Raw genomic sequence first — 22,569 nt, forward strand, 5'->3', positions numbered from 1 at the left:
TAACAGCAGGAGCCACACATGAAGTTTGGGTGGGCAACTACTATTATATTTTCACAACCTATTGTTGTTTTTCTTTCTGCTCAGCACAGAAGAGATGCAAGGCAAGAACAGTAACTATGCAAGAGCAAAAGCTGAGAGAGAGAGAAGAGATCCAACAAGAAATGGAGGCCACTATCTGACATTTTAAAAGGGCAAATCGAAAGCAATCAACACCCAACAAAACGCTCAGTGTAAGATGAGGTGATAGCTTAGGATATACTTAGGGTAGTGTGATGAGGCTAACAAGTGCTGTGTGTTTTAATGTAAATTAACACAAGATAATCTCTTCACATATTTAAGTGATGCACTTCAAGTTAATTAATACATATTTAATAGAAGTCTTCTTGAACAGCTGTTATTTACTTCTGGAGTTTCTACACATTAGCACTGCCTGCTTTGTTCTGCTCTGAAGTTGTTCATGCTCCAAAGTACTTTAACAACTTGGGCTGTATAAAAATTGAACAGTCTTCCCAAAAGAGTCAGCCTTTCTGATAACTTAATATTTTCACGTTAAATATTCAGACACTTGCCGAACAAAAGGTCAAATTCTACTTACAGCATCTGTGTGAAACAGGCAAGCAGATGCTTGATGCTGCTAGACAAATACTTCTGGCACAAAGAATGATATAGAGCTGGTGATCAGTCACATTTTCAGGCTTGAAAATCAGCTTTCCTTTACTTTTGCTCCCTAAATTCTGCACTTACCTTTCTTATGTAAGAACACAGACTCAAATTATGGCCTGTTCCTTCCACAAGTATTACATGGTGGTGTGTTAAATGAAATCCTGGCAGTCAAAGTGCTGTCTGCAGTATTCAGTGCATGCTATGAGTATTACACCAACTCACTGAGGCTTCTGTCTTACCAAAATACTATGTGTAACATTACTGCCTTCAGACCTTGCAGACAGCACTGAAGAAACTCTCACCCCCTCCTTTTAGTCAGATGAAAATGCATCTGAGTTTCAGGATGAGTTTTTAGGATGTGAGTAAGTAGAAAAAAAATTCAAGAAACACACTGGTAACAGATAATTCTCACATTCAGAGTGCTGAATGTGACTTTTGACAACAGGCAGCAGTTTCTTTGAAAACAATCTCATCCTGTGATGTTCTGGAATCACCATTGTTTTAACAAAACTAAATACCTTGAAAATCTTTTTGTCTGTGGAAGGACAATGTATCTTTTGCTCAGAGAAGCAAGGGTGCTTTGCCAGTTGACACAAACCCCATGTCTGTATTCTTGCTTTGATATCTACAATTTAACTTTCATTAGTGATGTGTATGCGTCAAGGAAAGAGAGAAATCCCAGAGGACAAACTTAGCTCCCAGTCCCAACATTTTATGCAGCCACGACATAACAGGTATTCCTTGGGTTCTTTTAAGATTCTTTAGAGCTAAAAGATCAAATTTGAGGAGAATCTCTTACAACATACACAGGGAGACTGTAATGTTTTACAGGAAAAATTACATTTTACAGGAGAAATAAAAATCTGTGTTTACCTGTGGCTTTGGTAGAAAGGTTGCTATTGTAATAATATCCTGTGAATTCCAAGAAAGTTTTTTACTTCACTAATACTAGTCTGGAAAGGTACAAAGCTGCAGGTGCTTGCTGAAAAATAATAAACCTTTATTAAAATTTCCAAATTTTGCAAAAGCATTTTGACTACATTCCAAATCTACTTAAAATGTAATTAAATATTTACATTTATTCTCTAATAAGTATTGTAAGTAAATCAATATCCCAATTATCTTAAATTTTTGTGTGGTATTACAAAAATGTAGCAATTGTATAAATACACAATTCTAATGAAAAAATAATGATCTTGAACTTTAAAAGAGCCCTCCATTTGAAGAGATGAAAGTGCTGTACATTCTTTCCTTCATGATGTCTTACAGCCCCCTGTGTGATGTAGGTGCTATTATCATCATTTTACAGATGGGGAAACTGCAAGGCTAATTAACTTGTCCAATTTACAACACTTTTAGCTGTAAACTTAGGGCATCCTATTGTACTTAAAGGCAAAACAGAACTCAGCTCACCTGTGACGAACATTTTCTAAAAATTCTTCAACTCCATAAGCGTTTTACTTATAGGAGAGAGTATCTCACACAAGATTTCAGCCTTGGCTTTCCATTGGTAGCAGCTTTGAACACCACAGAAATGTGCTGCCTAGAACCACCACCAGGTCATTGTGCCACCATGCTTCCCAGCTAGTTATGGAGATGATGTGCATTTTTATTTGATGTTATTTGCCATTCAGTCACACAACTGTGCTTTAATTCTGTAGGATGCACCACACTGTGTTTCTACAAACACACACAAACAGAGAGTGTTTGCTGACAAACTCATTCCCTCAGTTTACTTATGTGGTCCATGAATTTCTTTACTCGGTCAGGATCAACAGCATTTGCCCAATATCCTTCTTTCTTGAAATACGAACCAATTATTAGAGCATCTGCATCCAGGTAATCCTTCACATTCTCCAGAGTCACTCCAGACCCAACCAGCACAGGAATCTTCACAGCATGCTTAACCTCTGAGGAGTAGAAAAACAAAATCAGGGTTAATTCCAGTCTTCGAAACTCTCTCCATAAGGACTCTAATTTACCTAGTTTTTCAACACAAAAAGGAAGTTATTGAGAAATTCGTGATCATGGTATTTATTACTCCTACTACAGAATTAAACAAGTTCTCTAGGAAAAAAAACATTTAGCTCTAAACAGCTCTTAAGAAGAAAAAGAAAATCTCACTTTTTGCATTCTGTTGTCTGGAATGCTTCCTATATTTTCTTGTATGAAAGAGAAGGGATCATACAGGCACCACTGACAGCTCAGCTAGTTTTCCACAAAGCAAAAGCCAGAAAGTGAAGTGGTCTTTATCAGCAGGTAGGGATGACAATGGAACAAAAAAGCCACTTATTTTTCCTGTATAGTGTTACTTAATCATCTGATCTTTTACCTGGTTTCAAAAGGAGAAACAGACAAAACCAAGGCTCAAAATACTAGACAGGGCACAGGGGTGGACTTCAGCCCATGGGTCAGGTGAAACACTGTGAAATGTGTGTGTCTGACAGACCCAACTGTGCAGAAACTATGGCTCAGTTACCAGCATTCACATTTTCTAGAATAAACCCAAAAAGAGATGGTTATTTGAGCATGGAAAGGTTTCCCATAGATAAAGGAAATGTTATTACAATATTTTCTGCAGAACCTGGGTCAGTGCTAGCTCTGGAAGAAGAAAAAATCCCACTTCAAGAATTACTAAAGCATCCTTCTCATAATTTTATTTCAAACTGACCATCCTAAGAGTGACTCATAGGACTGGATGCTTCACCCCTTAGAGGAATGTTGTGAGCCATTATTTCTGACCTTTAAAAACATATAAATTGGCTTAATTAGTAATAAGCTGATGGTAAGGTGGTTATAGCTTGAGGTGACTAGGGAAAGCACACATGCAACAAATAAAAGTCTGCTTCAAAACACTGTTTAAATGAAGTTTCATCAGAAGCCTAACTTATTAATTATGCTTCAGGGAAGACTAATTATTTATCACCTTCCTACTTCACTGAAGAAAGGGGATCAATTAAAATGCTCTTGAATCTCTTTTTAGGTCACATGCACTCCCATTTTTCCATCTAGGAACAATAACTCCTTCTTAAAAAGATTTTAACACAAAAATAAAACCATTCAACACAGCCCTTCCTGAAAAGGTAAAACAAATCAGATGGATCATGCACATATGATTAAAACTTTAGTTATTTCTATGCATATTTGATATTCTTAGTAATTCTGCTTACAGCAACAAAATAAGTAATTTCTAGTTACTTATAGCATTATTACTGATACCGCGTTCGAAAAAAAAAAAATCTGAAATTTATATAGTACCTATATGCTCTTAGGAATATCATATCTGCTTTACATTGATACCAATGCACGATTAAGGTGCATCTGACCACAGATTTGTGACAGTACTTGACTGAATCCCCAGAGGAATCAGGCTTCAAGTCAATATTTGCTCTTACAACAAGTGCGGAGTTGTTTCATAATTATTTCACATCAGCAGGAAAAACAGCCAAATAATTAAACAGAGCATGTTCACAAGGGTCTGGGACAACAGCTCAGCCTTGCTAGGCAAAGGGAAAAACCCAGTGAAACATGAGACTGATGTGAAACTCCAAAACACCCCAAAGCCTTCCAAAGTGGGAAGGTATCAAGTGCTGCTGCGATCCACACATGACACATGGAGTGCACACACATCTCCTGGGCTGGAGATTTATTCAGAATGACAATGTGAAGAATGGCAAAGGGAGTGCTCAGTATGCAGTGAGATGTGTTACCTCATTAAGTATGCTACAGATGCTACTTTTAAGTCCTTTCCAAGCACATCAAGGCCTAAAGTTGATTAGTAGAAGGTGATTTATCTATTGGCTGTACTAATACAAATTCTAACCTGTAAAAGAAAATAAAGCAGCAGCAGTGAGATGTGCTTTTGTATGGCAATGCTCAGTCACTGTCAAAATGTCTCTAAACACAGAGTTTTGCTTCAAACCCCTCAGCTTTCCTGGTGTTCTTTTTCTGATTATTTTTTTGACACAGTGAGAAAAGGGAGACAATTTTATGATCTTACAGTAACAAGACCCTGAAGTTTACACAGATTTCTCTGTTCCAGTGGACTGTAACTAGAGGGCACTGTGCTCTTTCTTGTGGCAGCACAGGCTGCACGCAGGTCTTTACTAAAACCCAATGAAATCGTGCTTGGTTGCAAAGCACAATGAAAGCATTTGAACTATGGTATGCACAAGTTTCATGAAATAAAGGCCAAGTGCTCCTAGCTTGAAAACAATGGCGAAGAGCAGCGTAAAAATAAGCACCAGTGTGCCAATAACTTGCTCGACTACTCTTCTTTAACAGCTTTTTCATTGCAGTGATCACTGTACCGTACACAACACTATGTTTATGGTAATGCTCCACTCTAACACATTTTAGGTTTTTAATTCAAAGGACTTTTTCTCTGTCATTAAATTTAGGGCTTAAACAGGAGACGTGAGTGATCAGTACTTTTTCTATCTCTGAGGGTACCACAAAGGCAGCAGCCTCTATTTTGACCATCAAAAGATGAGCAGGTAAGTCATCTTGAGGCCCTTTATGAACAGTAATTAAGGAGGTGACAGTCACAGCCAGCTGTTGGATTTCATAATGTACCTGTTTTCCACTGGTTACTCAGCTGAGACACTTTGTTTTGTTCAAAGAGATAACTGAGCAGTCATTATACAAAGCTTTGGTCACTCAAAATACAAGCTGAATGCAAAGCAGGTATTTCAGCAGTTATAGCAAAGAAAAAAACCTGATGGGTTCACACATCCAACTAAAAAGCATTGCACAAGGCAGCAAACTGGAACTTCTATAACCTCTTAAATGAAAAGATGGTTTATTAATGAACTGCAATTCAAAACGCTCAGCTAAAATTCTTGCTCCTTAACAACGTGAAGCCTGATTTTTCAGATCTTGTACTCCACTGACCTCTGGTGCCCCAGAGTGCCCAGGCAGCCCTGGAGCAGAGCCTGCCAGCCTAGAGAAGGCAGCGACACAAACTGCAAACAAAACCTGACTGAACACAGATCTCTGGCTTGACAGGGAAACACTTCCCACAGCCCATCACAAATCAATCAATTCTACACAAAGACACAAAGGCAAAACCACTTCTACATTACTGCACAACAAAGCCGAAAAAGAGACATGACAAAAATCTCATCTGTCTCTCAGCTCTGCTTTCAAGAGCTGCTTTGCAGTGTGATGAAAGGTGCCCAATTGTATCACCGTAATACGGCACTGCCAGGGCTGCATAAATTCCTGAAATGCAAAATCTCATTCACATCAACACCAACTTTGTAGATTGTATATCTGATCCCTTTAAAGAATCTCCTGACATAGATATGCCTAATTTGTCATTTCCTTATACTGCGGAATATTGATTTTTAAGTTCTTCTCTTAACTGTTTTAAGACATCTTTCTCATGAGAGGGCCTGCTAACATCCAAAATGCTGTGATCTAAGTACAATAAACCCATGATCTGCACACTCTTGCTTTCATAACACAAATCCAAACACAGAATTAATGTGTACTTCATTACAGCTGCCAACTCTGATTCATTTTGTTCTTTGGACCCAGAAAGAGAAGGAGACAGAGACTGACATGTTTGTTCACATGAAAGAAAAGCAGAAGCTATGGTTTTGTCTGGTTGGGGTCCTGTGACAAAAATACCTCTGGGCCTACAAGTCAGATTTTGCTCTCTGATGCAGGAAATCAATGGAAGTTGCATGTGCATATGTGAAAGCAGAATTTAACCTAGAATTCTGCCCAAAGAATTATCAAATATTTTTTTAAAATTATTTAATCTGCATTAATAGCAATGGGGACATTAACTGCAGATAAGGATGGATTTCTACATTAACAAAATTTTGCAGTCTCTAAAGCAGGCTTAGCTTCCAGTATCACCTGTTCCATGTATCATTTCTAATTTACTGTACCAAAAGAGGCTCAGTGTTCACACCATGCCATCATTTTCTTTTTAACATTGGTGACTGAGGCACAGTAATTCATAATCTGTTTTTTGGCAAAAAAGTTAATATGAAATAAGAACCATTTTGACAAGTTCAACATTCATTTTAAATGGCATGGGTGATATACATAAAGCCCTGAAAACACTGACTGATTTCATGTTATTTCAAAAGATGTTTGAGGTCCAGGTTATCTACGGCAAGTAAGGCACGTTTTTCACCCTGATCTGCTAACTTAAGTGTAATACAACACAGTGCACTGGAACTTCAAAACATGCCAAGTTAGAATGCGTATTTTTTTTGTAGGTTTTACTTTACCTAACACACTTTATTTTATATAGTGAGACATTCAAATTCAAGCCATTAATCTGAATTAAAATTAGTGAGGAAAATTAACTGTCCCCATGATAGAACTTTAATTCTAGCATGGGAGCAATACAGTTTCATGAACACAGCTCAAACTTATGCCAATATAAAAATATCAGGAATCATAGCACTTTTGCAAAGGTCAGAACTCATAGGTCAAACAAGTTTCCCTCGATAAAAAGTCCACACCATTTAAAAATTATTTTGATGTTAATATCTTCCTGTCTACCAATGAACTTGTATTCTTTCTGAAAATTTTCCAAGCAGTACTTGCCTTGGTATTAATGTTTGGAATGTTGCCTTATCAAAATGCCCCTTTTCTTGCAGGAATTCCATTTTCATTGTCAAAAACACTGAACTCTTCAATTGAAAGATTTATAGTTAGTTTAATATGGCTAGTTTTAGTACGGTTGGTTTTCTAGAGCTATAGAGTAGCTTCTTCTTATATTAGGGCTTTTTAGAAATGAAACAGTATTTTCTTTAAGCATCAGCATCAATCAGCGTCATAAAAGCTTGGAACAACTGCCATTTTTGTCCTGCCAAACTGCTGCATAGAAACATATCACACAGAGCCCATCTGAGTAACACCTCATATGCATTAGTTCTGCTGTATCAAATCAGATATCACAGTGAGAGTTTCTTCTCCTTCCTCCTTATTTTTTTCCCCCTTAAGGAGCAGTGAATCTCTAATTTCTCCCTACACAAATGCCCAGGCTGGGTGTCCCAGCTCTCACCTCTCAGCTGCTGGGGGTCCGCAGGGTGGCCAGTGGCCGTGCCAGTCAGCACCACGCCGTCAGCCAGGAACAGCTGGGCAGCAGCCGCGGTCTGAGCCACACTGACATCGGCCGTCAGGGCGTGAGCACTGCAGGAACAGAGCCTGTTACACACCGGGGCACCCACCCTGCTGCCCTCCCTGCCCCTGGCAAAACCCCAGAGATCCTGCTTTACATTGCAACCCAAATGGGAGTTAAAAAGCCCCTTTTCCATCAGAGTGCTGGAATTGATCGGTTCCTGCTCTGGGTCTCCTGTCTCTGGAGAGCGAGTGCTAAGTGTGAACCACCAAGTGTCAATTGAGACAGCTGCTTACATGTCGAGCACCTGTACTGCAGGAGTGTTGAGCACACAGAGCTCTCTGACTTCAAGTGGGAGTTGTGGATGTGCCCTCATTCATAAATCAGATCCTATTGCCTAGGACAGAATCAACAACCTCCACAAGTCCAACTAACAGAAAGTATAGTTAATACCTATGATATAACCACAGGAATCATCTTACACAGCAATTACAAACATCAATTACACCAGCATCCCAGCTGTTCAACAGCAGGCTTTGATGTATGGGTGACACACTTTGAAACATATAGCAATAGCAGCTATTAATTTATGTGGTCCCAAACTTGGAAAGAATTCCAGCCATTGCTGGTTGAACATCCAACACTGTTGTTTCTCTATTTAAATAGAAAATAACAGCTATGGCCAACATGTTGCACTGCTGAGTGGTGATGGCACAAGAACAGTTTCTCCTCATTTAAGGAACAGCAGCATAGCAGCTCTTAGTGGCAGGTGTATTTTTCTACACTAAAAAGCTCAACCAACAAGTCCTTCAGCATTTCTTTCTGAGCTTATGTTTCTGCCTGAAAAAACACAAAACTCTTTTCCTTTCTTAAAAGGCAAACCCTTTGAACAATGGGAAGTATAATCCAAATATCAATTCATCGATTGTCAAGACTAAGAAAAAAAAAGACATGATGCAATCAATTTCTTTTGCAGAAAGTCTAATGCAATGTATTTTCATTTTTATATACATATATACATAGAAAAATCATCCAAAAGAAACTGCTCTGAAAGGACCTGGAAAGCTTCATTTGACCACATTGCATTGTTTCCTTTCTCTTTTTAAATTTACTACCTGCTTATTAGATATTTAAGACCTTCCAAACTTGATTATTCTCATGATTGCTCACATACTACACACAAACATTTTAATTAGGTTATTTAGCATGTATAATACATAGCACTTGAGCAGTTCTTCTGGGGAAAAAACCAAACCTAAGAGTGACATCTAAATAGCTGAAAGCACCATGTGACAGGTAAGATAAAGTATCAGCAGAAAAGAAACTGGATTCATCTGTCATAAGTTCCTTCTGTTTGATAATCATAGAACATAACCCTTACACAGACAGCACTGATTTAAGTAGCAGAAATCAGTATTATTGGCAGGAAGGAGAAAAAAGAGAATAGCTTTTTAAAATGCCAAAATATTACCATTTGGATGTTTTTATATGGCAACTGCCTATGTAACTAAAAAATAACCCTGGATGCCTAACTTTCAGAAACAAAACTTCTTTAAACATAACAGACATATACACATGCATGCAAAGTCTCAATAGCAGATGCAAGGCTTTTACAGTTGGCATTCTTCAACCCTGAAGGCTAAACAATTACAAACTTCACAGATACAGCAACCTGCAACTTACAGGTGCAAATTTATTTTTAAATAGATCCCCTAATATCACTGCAAGGCAGTGCTTAAATACCAAACTTCTCCCTGTATGATTAACTGTCCTGAAAGAAAATTGACATTAAAAAAAAAATAAATCAGAAAATAGAGAAAAATATAAGATCATGATTATATTCATATTTACATAAAATTTTGCTTGTATTCACCTATGTTTCTTTTTAATATCAGCAAAAATCTGAATGTTCTCTGCTCCAATGTGTTTTCTGTATCGTAGCAGGTCACCTGCACAGGCATTTATGATTCCTTCATCAGCCACATGAGAAAACACAAACCCTTCAGCGTGGATAAAATCAAGTCCTCAAAAAAAGCAAAAAAGCAACATTTTAGCTAAATCTGAGAACTGGAAAATAAAAACACCAAAACCAAATGAAAATCCACCTTACTGCCCTTCCTATTTGATCCCAACAATCAAATAGGCTGTTTCACCTGCTCTAGGACTAACCAGCCTCGCTTTGCCATATTTTCAAGTTTTATATTCTTTATTTTCACCCCTATTCTCTCTGACTTTTTCCTTCTCACTGCTTTCAGCTCCCACCTCTCCCAGTGGCCCCACTAGTTTTCCCCCAGCCCCTGGTTCCCTTCTCTCTCTCTCTCAAACACTCTGTTCTTGTGTGGCTCAGAACAGGCAGCTGCACACCCTGCCCTGCCTCCTTCCACAATGTGCTAGGCAGAGGAGCAGGTGGGTCAAAACACAGCTCCTTTATCCTAATGACATGCTTTCTCTCCAAAAAGGGTCATTAACTTGCATCTCTTCCCTCTTTCCAGAAACTCTTTTCATTGTATTACTGCTTTTCTGACATCTATTCCTGTTAAATATGACTGAAGTTGACCATCAGGTCAAAAGCATCAAGGCCATGGACACAGAGGAATAGCACTGTCATCTTTCTTTAGGAAATTAGGTAAGAAAACACAGCCTGAAACATCTTATATGCAACCCACATGACTCCTTCTGAGTGCAGCATGTGGCTCCTACACAGCACCAAATCAACAAATTGCTTCTAGAGCTGTGCCAAAGGCTTAGAAAGAGTCAAACATTTTCCACTTTACTCCAACCATCAATTCTGCCATGTCTTAGTTCCACCATATCCATTAAGTTTCCATGCTAGGAAGGTTTTGTGGGATGGATACTGAAGAAGGAGGTTATGAATTGTAATTACTTCACACAGCCCATTCAGTGACATTCAGGGACCCCCTCCACAGCCTTGAAATATCTCTGTTGTAATACTGAAGTCTTGGACCACAGTGGAATAAACCCTCAGCTGTGAGGCACAAGATTGAATTCTGACTTCCTTATTGCATTCCCCACTTCTCTTGTGTCTTTCATAGCCTTGAACCTGTCTCTTCAAACCTGCCTCTTCTACACATCTGCATAAAAGCTCTGCACTCATCTTGTGCAGTTTTACTGTTCTTCCAGTTTGCTTTGGAGGCGTCTTCCAAGCCCTTCTGAAGCTCTGCTACTGCTCCAGCTTTGGAGTCAGATGCACATTTAATTAGAGCTGACATCTTACAAAGGAAAGCAATGCATGTGGAAACAGTCATCAAGAATGCAATCCCACCCACCAGAGAACTGATTAGGCAACAGAGGCATCACCTTAGCACATTCCAACTATAAACATAAATGATCTTGAAAATTTATTTACCAAATGACAAGGTGTCTGTTTATTTTAAAATTTCAGTTTCATTCCAAAAGCCCTGAAGTTGCAGAAACAGACGCTTACGCCTGATAGAGAAGAGCCTGTATTGCTTAGCAACACAGACTCCAGCTAACAAGAAACATCACAGATGGATGCCAAATCAAATGCAAGCTGTCCTGTGCCTTGAGATTAGCGGGTGCAAAGCATGGAGTATTCTCAGGATCCAAAGACAAGAGTGTGCCACAAGTACCATTGCAGGTACTTGTAGGCATTGGGTAATAAACACACTGTAAACAGCTAGACTGAGATTTCTACAGCTAGCAACAAAAGCTGTAGCTTCTATTTAAATTGCCCAAGCTTAGAGTACAATTCAGAGTTAAATAAGAAAAATTATTTCTCTAATCGTAAGACTATGGATGAGCCTAGAGACATGTCATGCTTTCACAGCAATCAGAGTTTAACTTAGGACATGGGGTATTCATAGAGCAATTCCATTTATTGAAGGCATTGCTTACACCTTGTTTGTTGATGCTTCAATTGTGTTTCCTTAGTTTAATAATGTAAGACTTTCTTCTAAACATTAGGATTGTACTTCGTTTAACAAGGCTGTACTCTCAATCTGGGTTTTTGGAGGCCATGAAAATACAAACTTTAACCAAGTGTAATAGGTCCAGGCACCATATCATTACCCTTCTGTTTTATGAAGCCATAATCAGATTCTGCTAATGAATTCATTTTTATGCTCATAAAATTGTGAGAATGATACTACTGCTTATTTTCACATTTGGCAAGTTGAAAAGTAATAGCCGTTGAATAGTTAATAGGCAGTCCCATTTCTGACTTATACGGGAACAACACATTTTGTAGTCTTACTGGAAAACAAGGCCAGGGAATTTCCAATGAAAACTAATAAATAGAACTTTTAGAGGAGCATTGACTCATGGATTATAGCAAGTGAATTCCCACTCTGCTGGTGGGAGAGAGAAAAGAATGGTCTCAGACAGTAACGCCGCACTTACAAAAGCCATGGAGGTATCTGGGATATCTCCTGATATGAAGCCCCATTTATCAGCTATTGACTGTGTCATCATTATTGATGAAGACTAATTCACAACTGGAATTTCAGTAACTTGATTCTTAAAGGAAAAGGGGCAGCTTCAGGTGGAGATGCAGTTTAGATGACTATTTAAAGTCCCTTCCAACTGAACCATTTTATTCTAAATTTACAAGATGAGAGAAGACAAACTTAAAAACTGAGCCCTGATTGATGATGAGTGACCCAGGCTTACCCAGGAACACGACCCTACAGTCCTTGCTGAAGCTAGTCACACTGCAGACTTGCTGATTTCACCCTACCCTTTACAAAATAAAATCATTACCTTCTCCTAGAGACCAGCTATAAATTCCCTGGGTGGCTCTCTTCAGAACAGTTACTCCTACCAAAGACAGGGATTTCCACAGGGAAAATGAAATGACTGTATAGTAGGCAAAAGATGCTACATATGGTTTTTATCTAAAACACCTTCAGCAAGTTATTTTTGTAGTGAAAGCATACAGGATTTGCTTTATTAATAACTGCCTATTAAAATTGTATTGACATTAAAATCATGACTAAGTTGCTAAAGAAAAAACATTCAAAGATTTGCTACCTACAAAGTAGTACCCACTTTACTATGGTTTTGCTTAAAGTGATTTTCTTTTTGCTTTCCTGTTCAGTGAACTTGAGACAATCATTTTTAGAGAAGTGCAATGAAATGCATTAAACACAGGCCCTTGCTGGTTGGTGTTCTCCAGTTACAGAGGAAATAGTGCAGAACAGTAGTAGAGCTGAGCAAAACCCAAGCCCTCCAGGAATTCTCCCCTTCATTAATAATTGCAAAGAAGACAAATATATTGTTCCCAGACTGTATCCCTTATTTAGTGATGATTTTTGCTCCTCTAAGGATTGCTTTTAAAAATGGGGTGTGTACTATTTTTCCAAGCACCTATGTACCTCAAGTGTCCCGCATGCAGCAACCTCTAAAAATTAAAACTGGAATCTGTTACCATTTTATTTTAGGTTTTCATAGAGGTTCTGATGCAGCAATAAAAATTAGGTTTTGTCAGCTTGGCTAGATACTTTGAAAATGGCAACATCTGCTTTTAAAGCTCACAAAAGAAATCTCAGTTGAAAACTCACTGATTAACAAGAATTTAAAACTTTTAGAACATATTCAGCATAATGAAAACTGCCTCTGCAGATAGGTAAACCTACATGATTTTCCTTGAAGTATGGCTTCCAGTTACCACCAGCATCTTCTGCCTGGCTCTGTAAAATCTGTACATGCTAAAATGTGCAGCCTTACCACAATGACAGTCAATTCAGGCAAAAATACACATTAACCCTCAATTTATGAATTTAGGAAGTACAGGCTTTCCGTATTAAGCCAGCCTTCGTCTTTACATCATGGAGGGTTACATATGAGAAACTAAAATTGCTTCAGCAAACAGTAGGAGCAGGAAGCTTAGCAAGTCTAGGATTCTTGCAATAAAGATAGATTAATTTATATTTAATTCCCCCAAATGCAATTTAATTTTAAGTACTTTGGCTATCTGTACACTCAATTTTTGTCATTATATAAAAAGCTTCATTCTACCCATTCATTAAAAAAAGACAATGAAAACTTAGTTTTAATGGATAACAGTAGCAGCAACAACATATAATTAGATGCTGAAACAGGATGCCTAACCACCGTGGGTTAAACTGATCTTCACATATAAGATAACTGAAGTAAGTAAGAGTTACACCAAAGGTGGCTTTTAGACATGAGTAGATTTAAACTAATCATTATATTTAGACAGGTTTCACATAGAAAGCTGTGGCAGCAGCCTTGGGATTTTTAGCAGCCTCCAACTGAAGCAGTGCACAAGTACCATCTATTCTAATCAAGCAGGCATCTTTCTCAAAATCTAATTGCTGCTTTTTCAGGGTGAGCTTTCCACATCTTGTCTTGCACAGTATCTATGCCAGCACAAGGCACAGTTCACAGAGAGCAAAGGCCACAGCAGCAGCAGGAACACCAGAGGAGCCCTTTCCATTACCTGCAGCCAGAGCAATGGCTATTGCCTGCTGGTTGGCAGCACACAGCACCTGCACCCCCAGGGGGACACGGGGACAGCTCTGTCTCACAGCAGCACTGACCACTGCCATGGCTGCAGTGACCTCTGGGCCCGGGCACACTGTGTACGGCACGTCGTGCATGTTCTCCACCAGCAAGCCATCCTGGGGAAACAATTGTAAAAACGGAGCTTAAAAACACAGCTAGTTTACCATTATTGTGTATTAAGACACACAAGTGTGTCTCAGTTTGCCTTCAAAGGAAGGATTATCTACAGCAAGTTGTGTTGATGCATTTGATGCACACAAGCACTTATAAAAGTGCTTTCATCGACAGCATGGTATTTGCAGGGAAATCATGAAGAAAAATAAATGCGATTTTAATTATACATTCATCAATTTGAGTTCCTTTGATCCATCCTAAAATGTGAACTATAGGCAAATGAGTTAAATCTTATACCTCATTAAAAATAGTGTAAAGTCAAACTTCAATTATCCAAGGGGAATACAGGATATTGAGTATGTTTGGATAACAGAGGACTCTGAGACAATCAGGGCAATTTTCAATTCAATTAACGTCAGAAAATAAGTGTTATTTTGGATAAATAAAGGAATTTTTGTTTGATTATTATTGTGCCAAATGCCATAATACTAACTACTGATGTTTCTCCCATTCCATATTCGGAATTACTGGAAGGAAGATAATGCTATTTATTAGCTATTATACCTCTTCATCCACATGGACATACTCTTAGCAAACAATGAAGCAATGATAAAATACTCTGATGATACAATTTGTACATTACCTGATACTGTGTACTTTTCCAATCATTGTATACAATATACCAAAAAGTTTTCAAAAACTGCAGATCATGTATAATTTTGTAAAGGATTAATAACTAGAGTAAAAGTATAGCGTTGAAACATATTCCACGCCTGATATTTTGCATTTGCAGTGAAAAGATGAAAAGAAACCAGATATTTCTCACCAGCTAATTCTAAAAATGCAAAAAGTTTAATAGACAAACGAATTGTATATATAGCAAATAAATTCTGTTCTCTCTGGAGTTTTATCACGCATCTTAATCCTGTAAAATGAGAGCTTTACCTTTCACAGATATTGTAACTGAACAAGAATAGAAGGAACACTTTTTGGGAAAAAGTACAATTAGAGATTAAACATAGCAGCTTGGTTATTAATAACACAGAGAATCAGGAAGGGAAAACCAAAAAAAAGTTTCCTTTTAAAAAATCTTTTGTATGTAACACTTCTCTAATCTTCATTGTAGTGTGGAAGCCCTTCTGGCAGTAAAAGATAAGACAGTATATAAAATGCAGTCAGCATTTAATGGCTGAATTACAGGCTAAGCCACAGGCATCATAAATGAACACCCAACACAGGGCATGGAGAAGAGTGAGGAGGAGATAATCCAGTGGAGCAACATGGTCACTCCAAGCACACAACCTACAAACACTCACTGCACCAGGGCACAGCCGCCTTTCCCAAATTACTTACAGCTGAGAATTTAAATACACAAAACACATGCTACCTAAATAACAAAGGGACACAAGCTGTTAATGGAAAGGGTGACCTGATGACACTCCACATCAGACCTCTGCAGTATGTGGTGCCATTCACCAACATACTTAATTACATAATTCCAGTCCAGGAAAAACAGATATGACAACCAACCAAGACACATGTACTTGACTTTGTTTCTGTGTCCAGTATGTAACATCCACACTTCTGTACCTGTGATGGGAGATGGCCATATGACAAAGATGACAACCTGTCCTATATATTAGGCCAGTCTAAGCAAGAATGCAAAGTTGGTCAACAGTTGTATGTGGTAAAAGGATTAATGCAGAACAGTAATACTTTAACAAAACAAATTCCAAAAAATGCAATGAGCCATCAAAATCAGGCACCATCCTTGAGACCAAAAAAACTGGAAGCCCTTGGATTAGAAATGCTTTAATTTGCAGACTTCTCCAAAATCTGGGTATTAGGGAAACTCCAAGCTTATCATAAGGGCCAGGAACTCAGATCTGTGAAACTGAATCCCCAGCTTCCAGGCAGGCAAGAATCAACCTCAACAGGAAAAACAGCAACAGGGAATGGAGCTTCAGATGCTCAGCTCCTAGAGAGCCACACTAGCAGCAAAGAGAGCAAGAGAATGGGCTGGCAGAATTCCACAGAAATTCCACAGTGAAACTGAGCTTTTCACGACTTGCTACTACTATGACAGTAGCAGGATCAGTTCAGGATTTGCATAAAGCAAGTTACTCCATTAGATACATTAATGAATTAATTCATTTAATAAATTATAAAAACCCCTAGCTATAGTACTATGCATAAAGAGCATCTGAATGAATTCCAGCTCAAAATGCAGGCATATGGGATGACTGCAACATTTCTCTCTCCTGCTTTAAATTTACTATATTCACTTTTCAGCAACTGCCTCTTCCTATGGCCTCAAGGTCCACAGTTACAGTGAATATTTTTGGTAGAACTTTAATAATGTGTTATTCTTTTGGTACCATCCGACTGTTCTTTTGCATGTTATGCTTTGTTTAATTAAAAGAAAGAACAACATATGTTCTGCAATACAGAAAGCTGAATTACAGATGCATTAAGTCAAAGCTTTCTTTCATATTTTATATAAAAATATAACACCACAGATTTCTGTGTTTACTGAATTGATATGTATATGAAACAAACTTCAGTACTATCAGACAGCTAATTAAAATGGGGGAAAGGAAACAGTTATGCTAAATTAAAGTTCTTGGAACCTAAGCTTATAGCTTAGAAGTCTAAAGCAACAGTTTCCACATTATATCTTCCAAAGCAGAATTTGTTTAGATAGTATGAGATAAAACTCTTGCAAATACCTTCTGTGTTCCTTTTCCATTGAATATTAAGATAATTTATGTGTTGCTTATATGTAATAGCCTTATTATAAGTAAATTTCAAACAATACATTTCCTTTTCACTTTGAATGACTTCTGAAGTGCTACACATGTGAAGTGCCCTTCGTATCACAGCTAGCTACTGAAAAATAGGTCACTTAAATAATTCTCTAACTACGTAGAACAATAATTTCCTTAGCTTTATTCCACTTACCAAAATGACCTCTCAAAACACTTCAGCTGCACAAACATCACAGTAGAAAAGCCTCAAAAACAGCAACAACACTATAAACCACAACTGATGTAACAACTGCAAGTTTTAACTCAGCATATACCTAACATAATCTTTTCCCAGGGCAGCTTTAACCCCACTGTTTCTCCCCACAGAAAGGCTTTACCTGCAAACATGTGCACCTCAGCACAAACCTCTGTGAGCTCAACTCTACTCCTTCCTCCAGAAAGGAAGGAGTGGTTGCACCATCCTTGTTATTATACAGGCTCAGGTGTGTATTAAGACAAAGCAATTCCTCCTCCTTCCCTCATGTGCCCCTTATAGAGGAAATCAGGTGCCTGTGCAAAGCATTTAATTGCTGTGTGTAAGCAACTTCTTAAACAAACTCACCTGCAGAGCAGGAGATCACTGCCTTAATAGAAGAAAGCTGCTATCTCCTGTTCTCCTGCACATACCATAGGAGGTAGCTGTGGGCAAGTCATTCTGCTACTTTATTCTTCTGTAATACAGCTGAAATTTGAAACATTAACCTCTGTAATCCAAGTGAAAGCTACCTACATGTTTTTATGCAGAAATACTACTTTATTCTACCTCCACTGTTATTAAATTCTAAGCACTTTTGAATTCCAGGTATCACTGTAGTTATAAGAGTAATAGGCTTAAAACTCTTATATTTTTTAAAACATCAATGTAAATCATATACTAGCAACTATTTTTAATGTCAGCTACTCCAGTAGCTACAGTTAGGAACAGTAACTAACAGTCAAATGGGAACTTGTGCTCTATTTTCTAGCTACAAAACAAATGTCAACCAGACTGAATAGAATGAATAGAAGTTAACCTGAATATATATTTTGCCTCTTTCTTAAAGAAAAGCAGGTACAAATTGGAGGGATTATAATGCCTCATATATATAATCTTGTCTGGGGAATTTCATTGTTTAGCAACACACAAGTACAAAGCATATACATTTTGAGCACAGATGGCTTCCTAACTGAGCACTCACTTGTTTTCATTACTGTGCTCTAATATCACAAATCTTTCATATTCATTATGTGAAGCTGTGAATGTGCCAGACAAGTCACCTTACTCTGAATATACTTCCAAGTGCAAGTACTTCCAAGTGCAACACATATGGAGTGAGCAAGACCATATACTTTATTTTTAAATGTTAACACCAATTTGAGCAGTTTGAGACAATATGTAAACATCTAAATAGCAGTAAATGGTTACATATCTACTTAAAGGCTATTGTAGGCAGCACTTGGAAACACTGTCAGTACAAACATCTATGGTAAAAAAACCCTTCTTCTAGCTCTTCTTGCACAAGAAAAACAGCTTCATAGTTCCTTTGCTGTGTTCCTTCTGAGCAAGAAACCCAAATATATTCCCATTACAGAAGCTGGATAGTTTGACAAAGTGGTGATCTCTGTATAAAAGCTGGAAAGCTCCTAAAACATCTATAATGAAAACTTGCATTTCTCTTAAAGTACCACACAAAACTAAAGAATCAAATTGCAGAAAGTGTTAGGCAACCCTGTTGATATTTATGAAGGCTCTCCTGATTATTTCAGACTTACGGCCTTAATAAAGGATTTGTTTGCTATATTGCTGTTACACTGTTCTGTACAGACCTTTAGAATGAAGACTGGTGTGGAAGTATCTTGATGTTCTTGTGACTTCTGCAGGAAAGTAGACTAATTATAACTATAAACCCTGAATTTATGCAAATGTGTAGAGAAATGACTGCATTCACCTCATCTGTCTATCTGACAGGTACGTTTAAAGATATATTCAAGTTCAGAGACTGCAATGCAGTTGCAGAAAAGGTAAACCAGTTAGACTTGGAACTTAAAACTTCATGTTAGTACTGATTTTAAAGCTTGTCTTAAAGCTGCTCCAGCTTGGTGCATGCCAGCAGTGAAAGTCACTGCTTCAGTACCTTCCCTCACCTTCAGGTATATTTGGTGTCTTCCTCCTGCTGCTGAAGGTTTCCATGTGTGATCATTATGTAACAAAATGGGCAAACAGGCACTGGAATGTGGAGCAGTGGTTTTATGAGTTATAGATTACTTGTGCAAGCACCTCCTCTGACACAGGAAGACAGAGATTACTATTTGTCACTGTTCTGATGTAGATGGAACCATGTTATACCTCATGGTGATACTGTAACAACAAAACATAAAGGCACAGTACAGAATACAGAGCTATTGCACATCTGTTCTTTCAACAGGCATGAAAAGGAAGAAAACTTCCTCATTCTGTTAAACTTGCAGTTAGAGGCTATCCCAACTGGGTGGACATCTCACACATGTTCATCAGGGTCACAGGCACTGCAGCCCACCAGGCTAACATCATTTTACCACAATGCTGTTTATCCCTTCCACTATTCTATTCTCAGCATTCTTTCCTAATTTAGCCCTACCAGTGTTCTGCCCATAACCTACCTTGTGTGACTTGTCTTTCATTTTGACCTTGGTCTTCTTTAAACTAAGCTCTTGTATTCAATTTTGTCCTGTTTCTAAAGTATCATTCTAATTTATAGATTAAAAATGTTTCAACTGGCTCCTTAATAAAGTTTTACTGAAAACAGCAGCTCAGAGCAGTGACTGCTTGTTCACTGAAGACATTTTCAAAGCTTGGACATCAGTACATTACCAGAAAATGTTCATAATGCTGCGGGCAGGTCAAAGAAAAAGCACATCAACACCCCAAGACAAGGTGTAATGAAATGTTTAAAACATATCTGACCTTTCAAAAGGACATACACCCTGTTAAAATCTACTGACCTATGAAGATTACTACACCACTTTAGGTCCAACAGCAATTCTGTCAGCAGTCTCTTCTTGCCTCTGGCTGAGACTGGCCTTTTGGGCCTGCTCTTCTGGATGTGCAAAGCAGGCATCTTTGCTGCCAGGGGCCTGCAGAGAAGGCTCAGAGAGGGCAGAAAAGGGCCTAAGCCTTTTTTTTTTCTTTAGATCCTGAATTATCTGTGCTGTTTTGTTACAAACACAACTGTGGGGTGATCCTGCACCCTCCAGGTTCCTGAGGTGTGCATGCAGAGTATCAGCTGTGCACATGGCATTCCTCCATGACCTCAGGAAACCAGAGTCTTGTACAGAGCTAAAAATACAGTTGCTTGTCAGACTGGATTGATGAACCATTCTACAGCCAGAGACCTTGAATGCCAGCAACAGCCCATGTTTCAGGCCACTTTCTTTTTATTTTTAACCCCTTAAATTGATTTGACTGATCCAACTTAAATTGTACAATTTGAATCTAAGCTTTTTCAATTGTTTTGGGTGCAAGTTATACTTAGGGTTTTTTTTGTATTCTAGAAGGCCAACTTCCTATGTTGAAATAAAAGACTTGGATTTGAGCATCTTCCTAAAGGGTGTGGCTTAAAATGTTTTTAATGAATTATAGACTTGGTTTAAATTCTGGCTATGCAGAGGTGGTTTTGTGTAATGGGTGTTCACAGGAAAAAGGAAACCAAAACTTACAACTCCAGCATCCTTGTAAGCTTCTGCCTCTTGACAAGCTTGATCAATGATCTGGGTCAATGGAAGAGAACTTCTTGGTGTCCCTGCAAGAATAATGCTGCTTACCTCAGGGCATACACAAACCAAAACCTTGGACAGTAACAGCTTTGGGTAGGACATCCATGGGGACTGGTGTACTGAAACAGGGACACACAGGGGAAACTTGCTCAAAGGCTACCCTGTCTCCTTGTGACATGCCTTAGTGACATTGACATCTCCTTCCTCAGCTGAGCTTGGCAGAGCTGCTGTAACCATTCAGCTCCTAAATCTCAATCACAAATTTCAGGAATGTCTGCTATACTCTCCTGTTGCACTAGGTCTGCTCTTAGCTTGCTATTCATGTACTTAATTTACCCTGCATTAGTGATGCTCCAGACAATACAACCTATGGGCAAGACTGACCTCTAGGCCAGCATAGAATACCTATGCTAGACACTAGTGAGTTTAAAACCAGTTAAAGCTATCTTTAATCTGAAAGGTTGACCGTATCTGATCTTCATGGCAGAAATACACACATATGGATTTTGTTGGAGTTCAATGAGTTTCAGATCAGAGTCTTTTCTGATATTTGGGCTTCTAAGGTCAAGCTGGGGGAGTCTGAAATGGAGACTGTTGAGCCGTGGGTCAGCTTTGTTAGCTGGCCTGATTTCACAGCACGGGCAGAGCTGGCCATACTGCCTGGGGACTGCTTCTGGGAAAACGTGGGGCACCCTGAGCTCTGACCACCAGCCTGTCAAGGGGAAGGTCGGCTGCCGTAAGCAGCGCTGCTCTCCCTGAGCCCCTGGAAAGGTGGGCGATGAGGCCAAGCTGGAACACAACCTGCCTGTTGTCTGAGCTTCCCAGCACCTCTAAGGACATCCAAACCAAATCCTGTCCCAACGCCATTCGTGCAATACCCTAACCATTACTTCTGGAAGCACAGAGCTCACCAAACCCAAACGCTTGTTTTCTCAGCCCAGGTCCCTATGTGGAACTGTCTCTCGCCTTTTTTACCTCTACAACTTGGGGCGCCCAAACTTGTGGCGCTTCATGAGGGGCCCGTGGCTGCGGTGAAGGGACAGGCTTACAAGGGGACCGCAGCCGGGCTCAGGGGTGACACCGGCGACCTAGTCCTGGTCCTAGTCCTGGTCCTGGTCCGGGTCCCGCTGGCAGTGCCGCCCTCCCGCCACTTACCTGGCAGTGCTCCCAAGTGCACCATCCCGACGACCGCCGCCTTCAGCCGCCCGAACAGCCCGGGCCGCCGCATGGCCTGCGGGGAGGGAAGGAGGGCGTGAGGGGAGCAGGGCCGGGCAGGCCATGGCAGCGGCCCCGCCTCCCGCCGCTGCCCGGGACTGGGACCGGGCCGGGGACCAGGACCGGGACCGAGTTACGGACAGGAGGGCCAGCCCGTCAGCTCGGCTCGGCTCGGCTCGGCTCGGCTCGGCTCGGCTCGGCTCACCCCGGCGCGGTGCCACGTGCGACAGCCGCTCCCGCCGCTTCCGCGTCCGGGCCCCGCCCCGCCCGCAGCCCCGCCCCGCCCTCAGCCCCGCCCCGCCCTCAGCCCCGCCCCGCCCTCAGCCCCGCTCCCGCGCGGGATCCCCAGGCCCCGCCCCCGGCCCCGCCCCCTGCCGCGCGCGGGACCCCGCGCCGCTCCCGCGCCCCGCCCCGGCCCGCGCGCGGGGCCACGTGCGCGGTCGG

General features: G+C 39.9%; 1 protein-coding gene across 1 annotated transcript; it reads right to left on the minus strand.

Moving 5' to 3' along the window:
* Positions 1-1,642: 1,642 nt before the first annotated feature.
* LOC146432358 (uncharacterized protein F13E9.13, mitochondrial-like) lies at positions 1,643-22,388 on the minus strand. Its single transcript, XM_085071951.1, has 7 exons — positions 22,331-22,388; positions 22,066-22,141; positions 20,854-20,936; positions 14,193-14,373; positions 9,624-9,774; positions 7,694-7,821; positions 1,643-2,573 (listed from the first exon to the last, which is right to left on the minus strand). Exons 2-7 carry the CDS (start codon positions 22,136-22,138, stop codon positions 2,383-2,385), a joined length of 807 nt encoding a protein of 268 aa, XP_084928077.1. The 5' UTR covers positions 22,139-22,141; positions 22,331-22,388; the 3' UTR covers positions 1,643-2,382.
* Positions 22,389-22,569: the final 181 nt, after the last annotated feature.

The sequence above is a fragment of the Lichenostomus cassidix genome, chromosome 11 (genome assembly GCF_008360975.1).
Source record: "Lichenostomus cassidix isolate B80296 chromosome 11, HeHo_3.0, whole genome shotgun sequence".
Lineage (NCBI taxonomy): Eukaryota > Metazoa > Chordata > Aves > Passeriformes > Meliphagidae > Lichenostomus > Lichenostomus cassidix.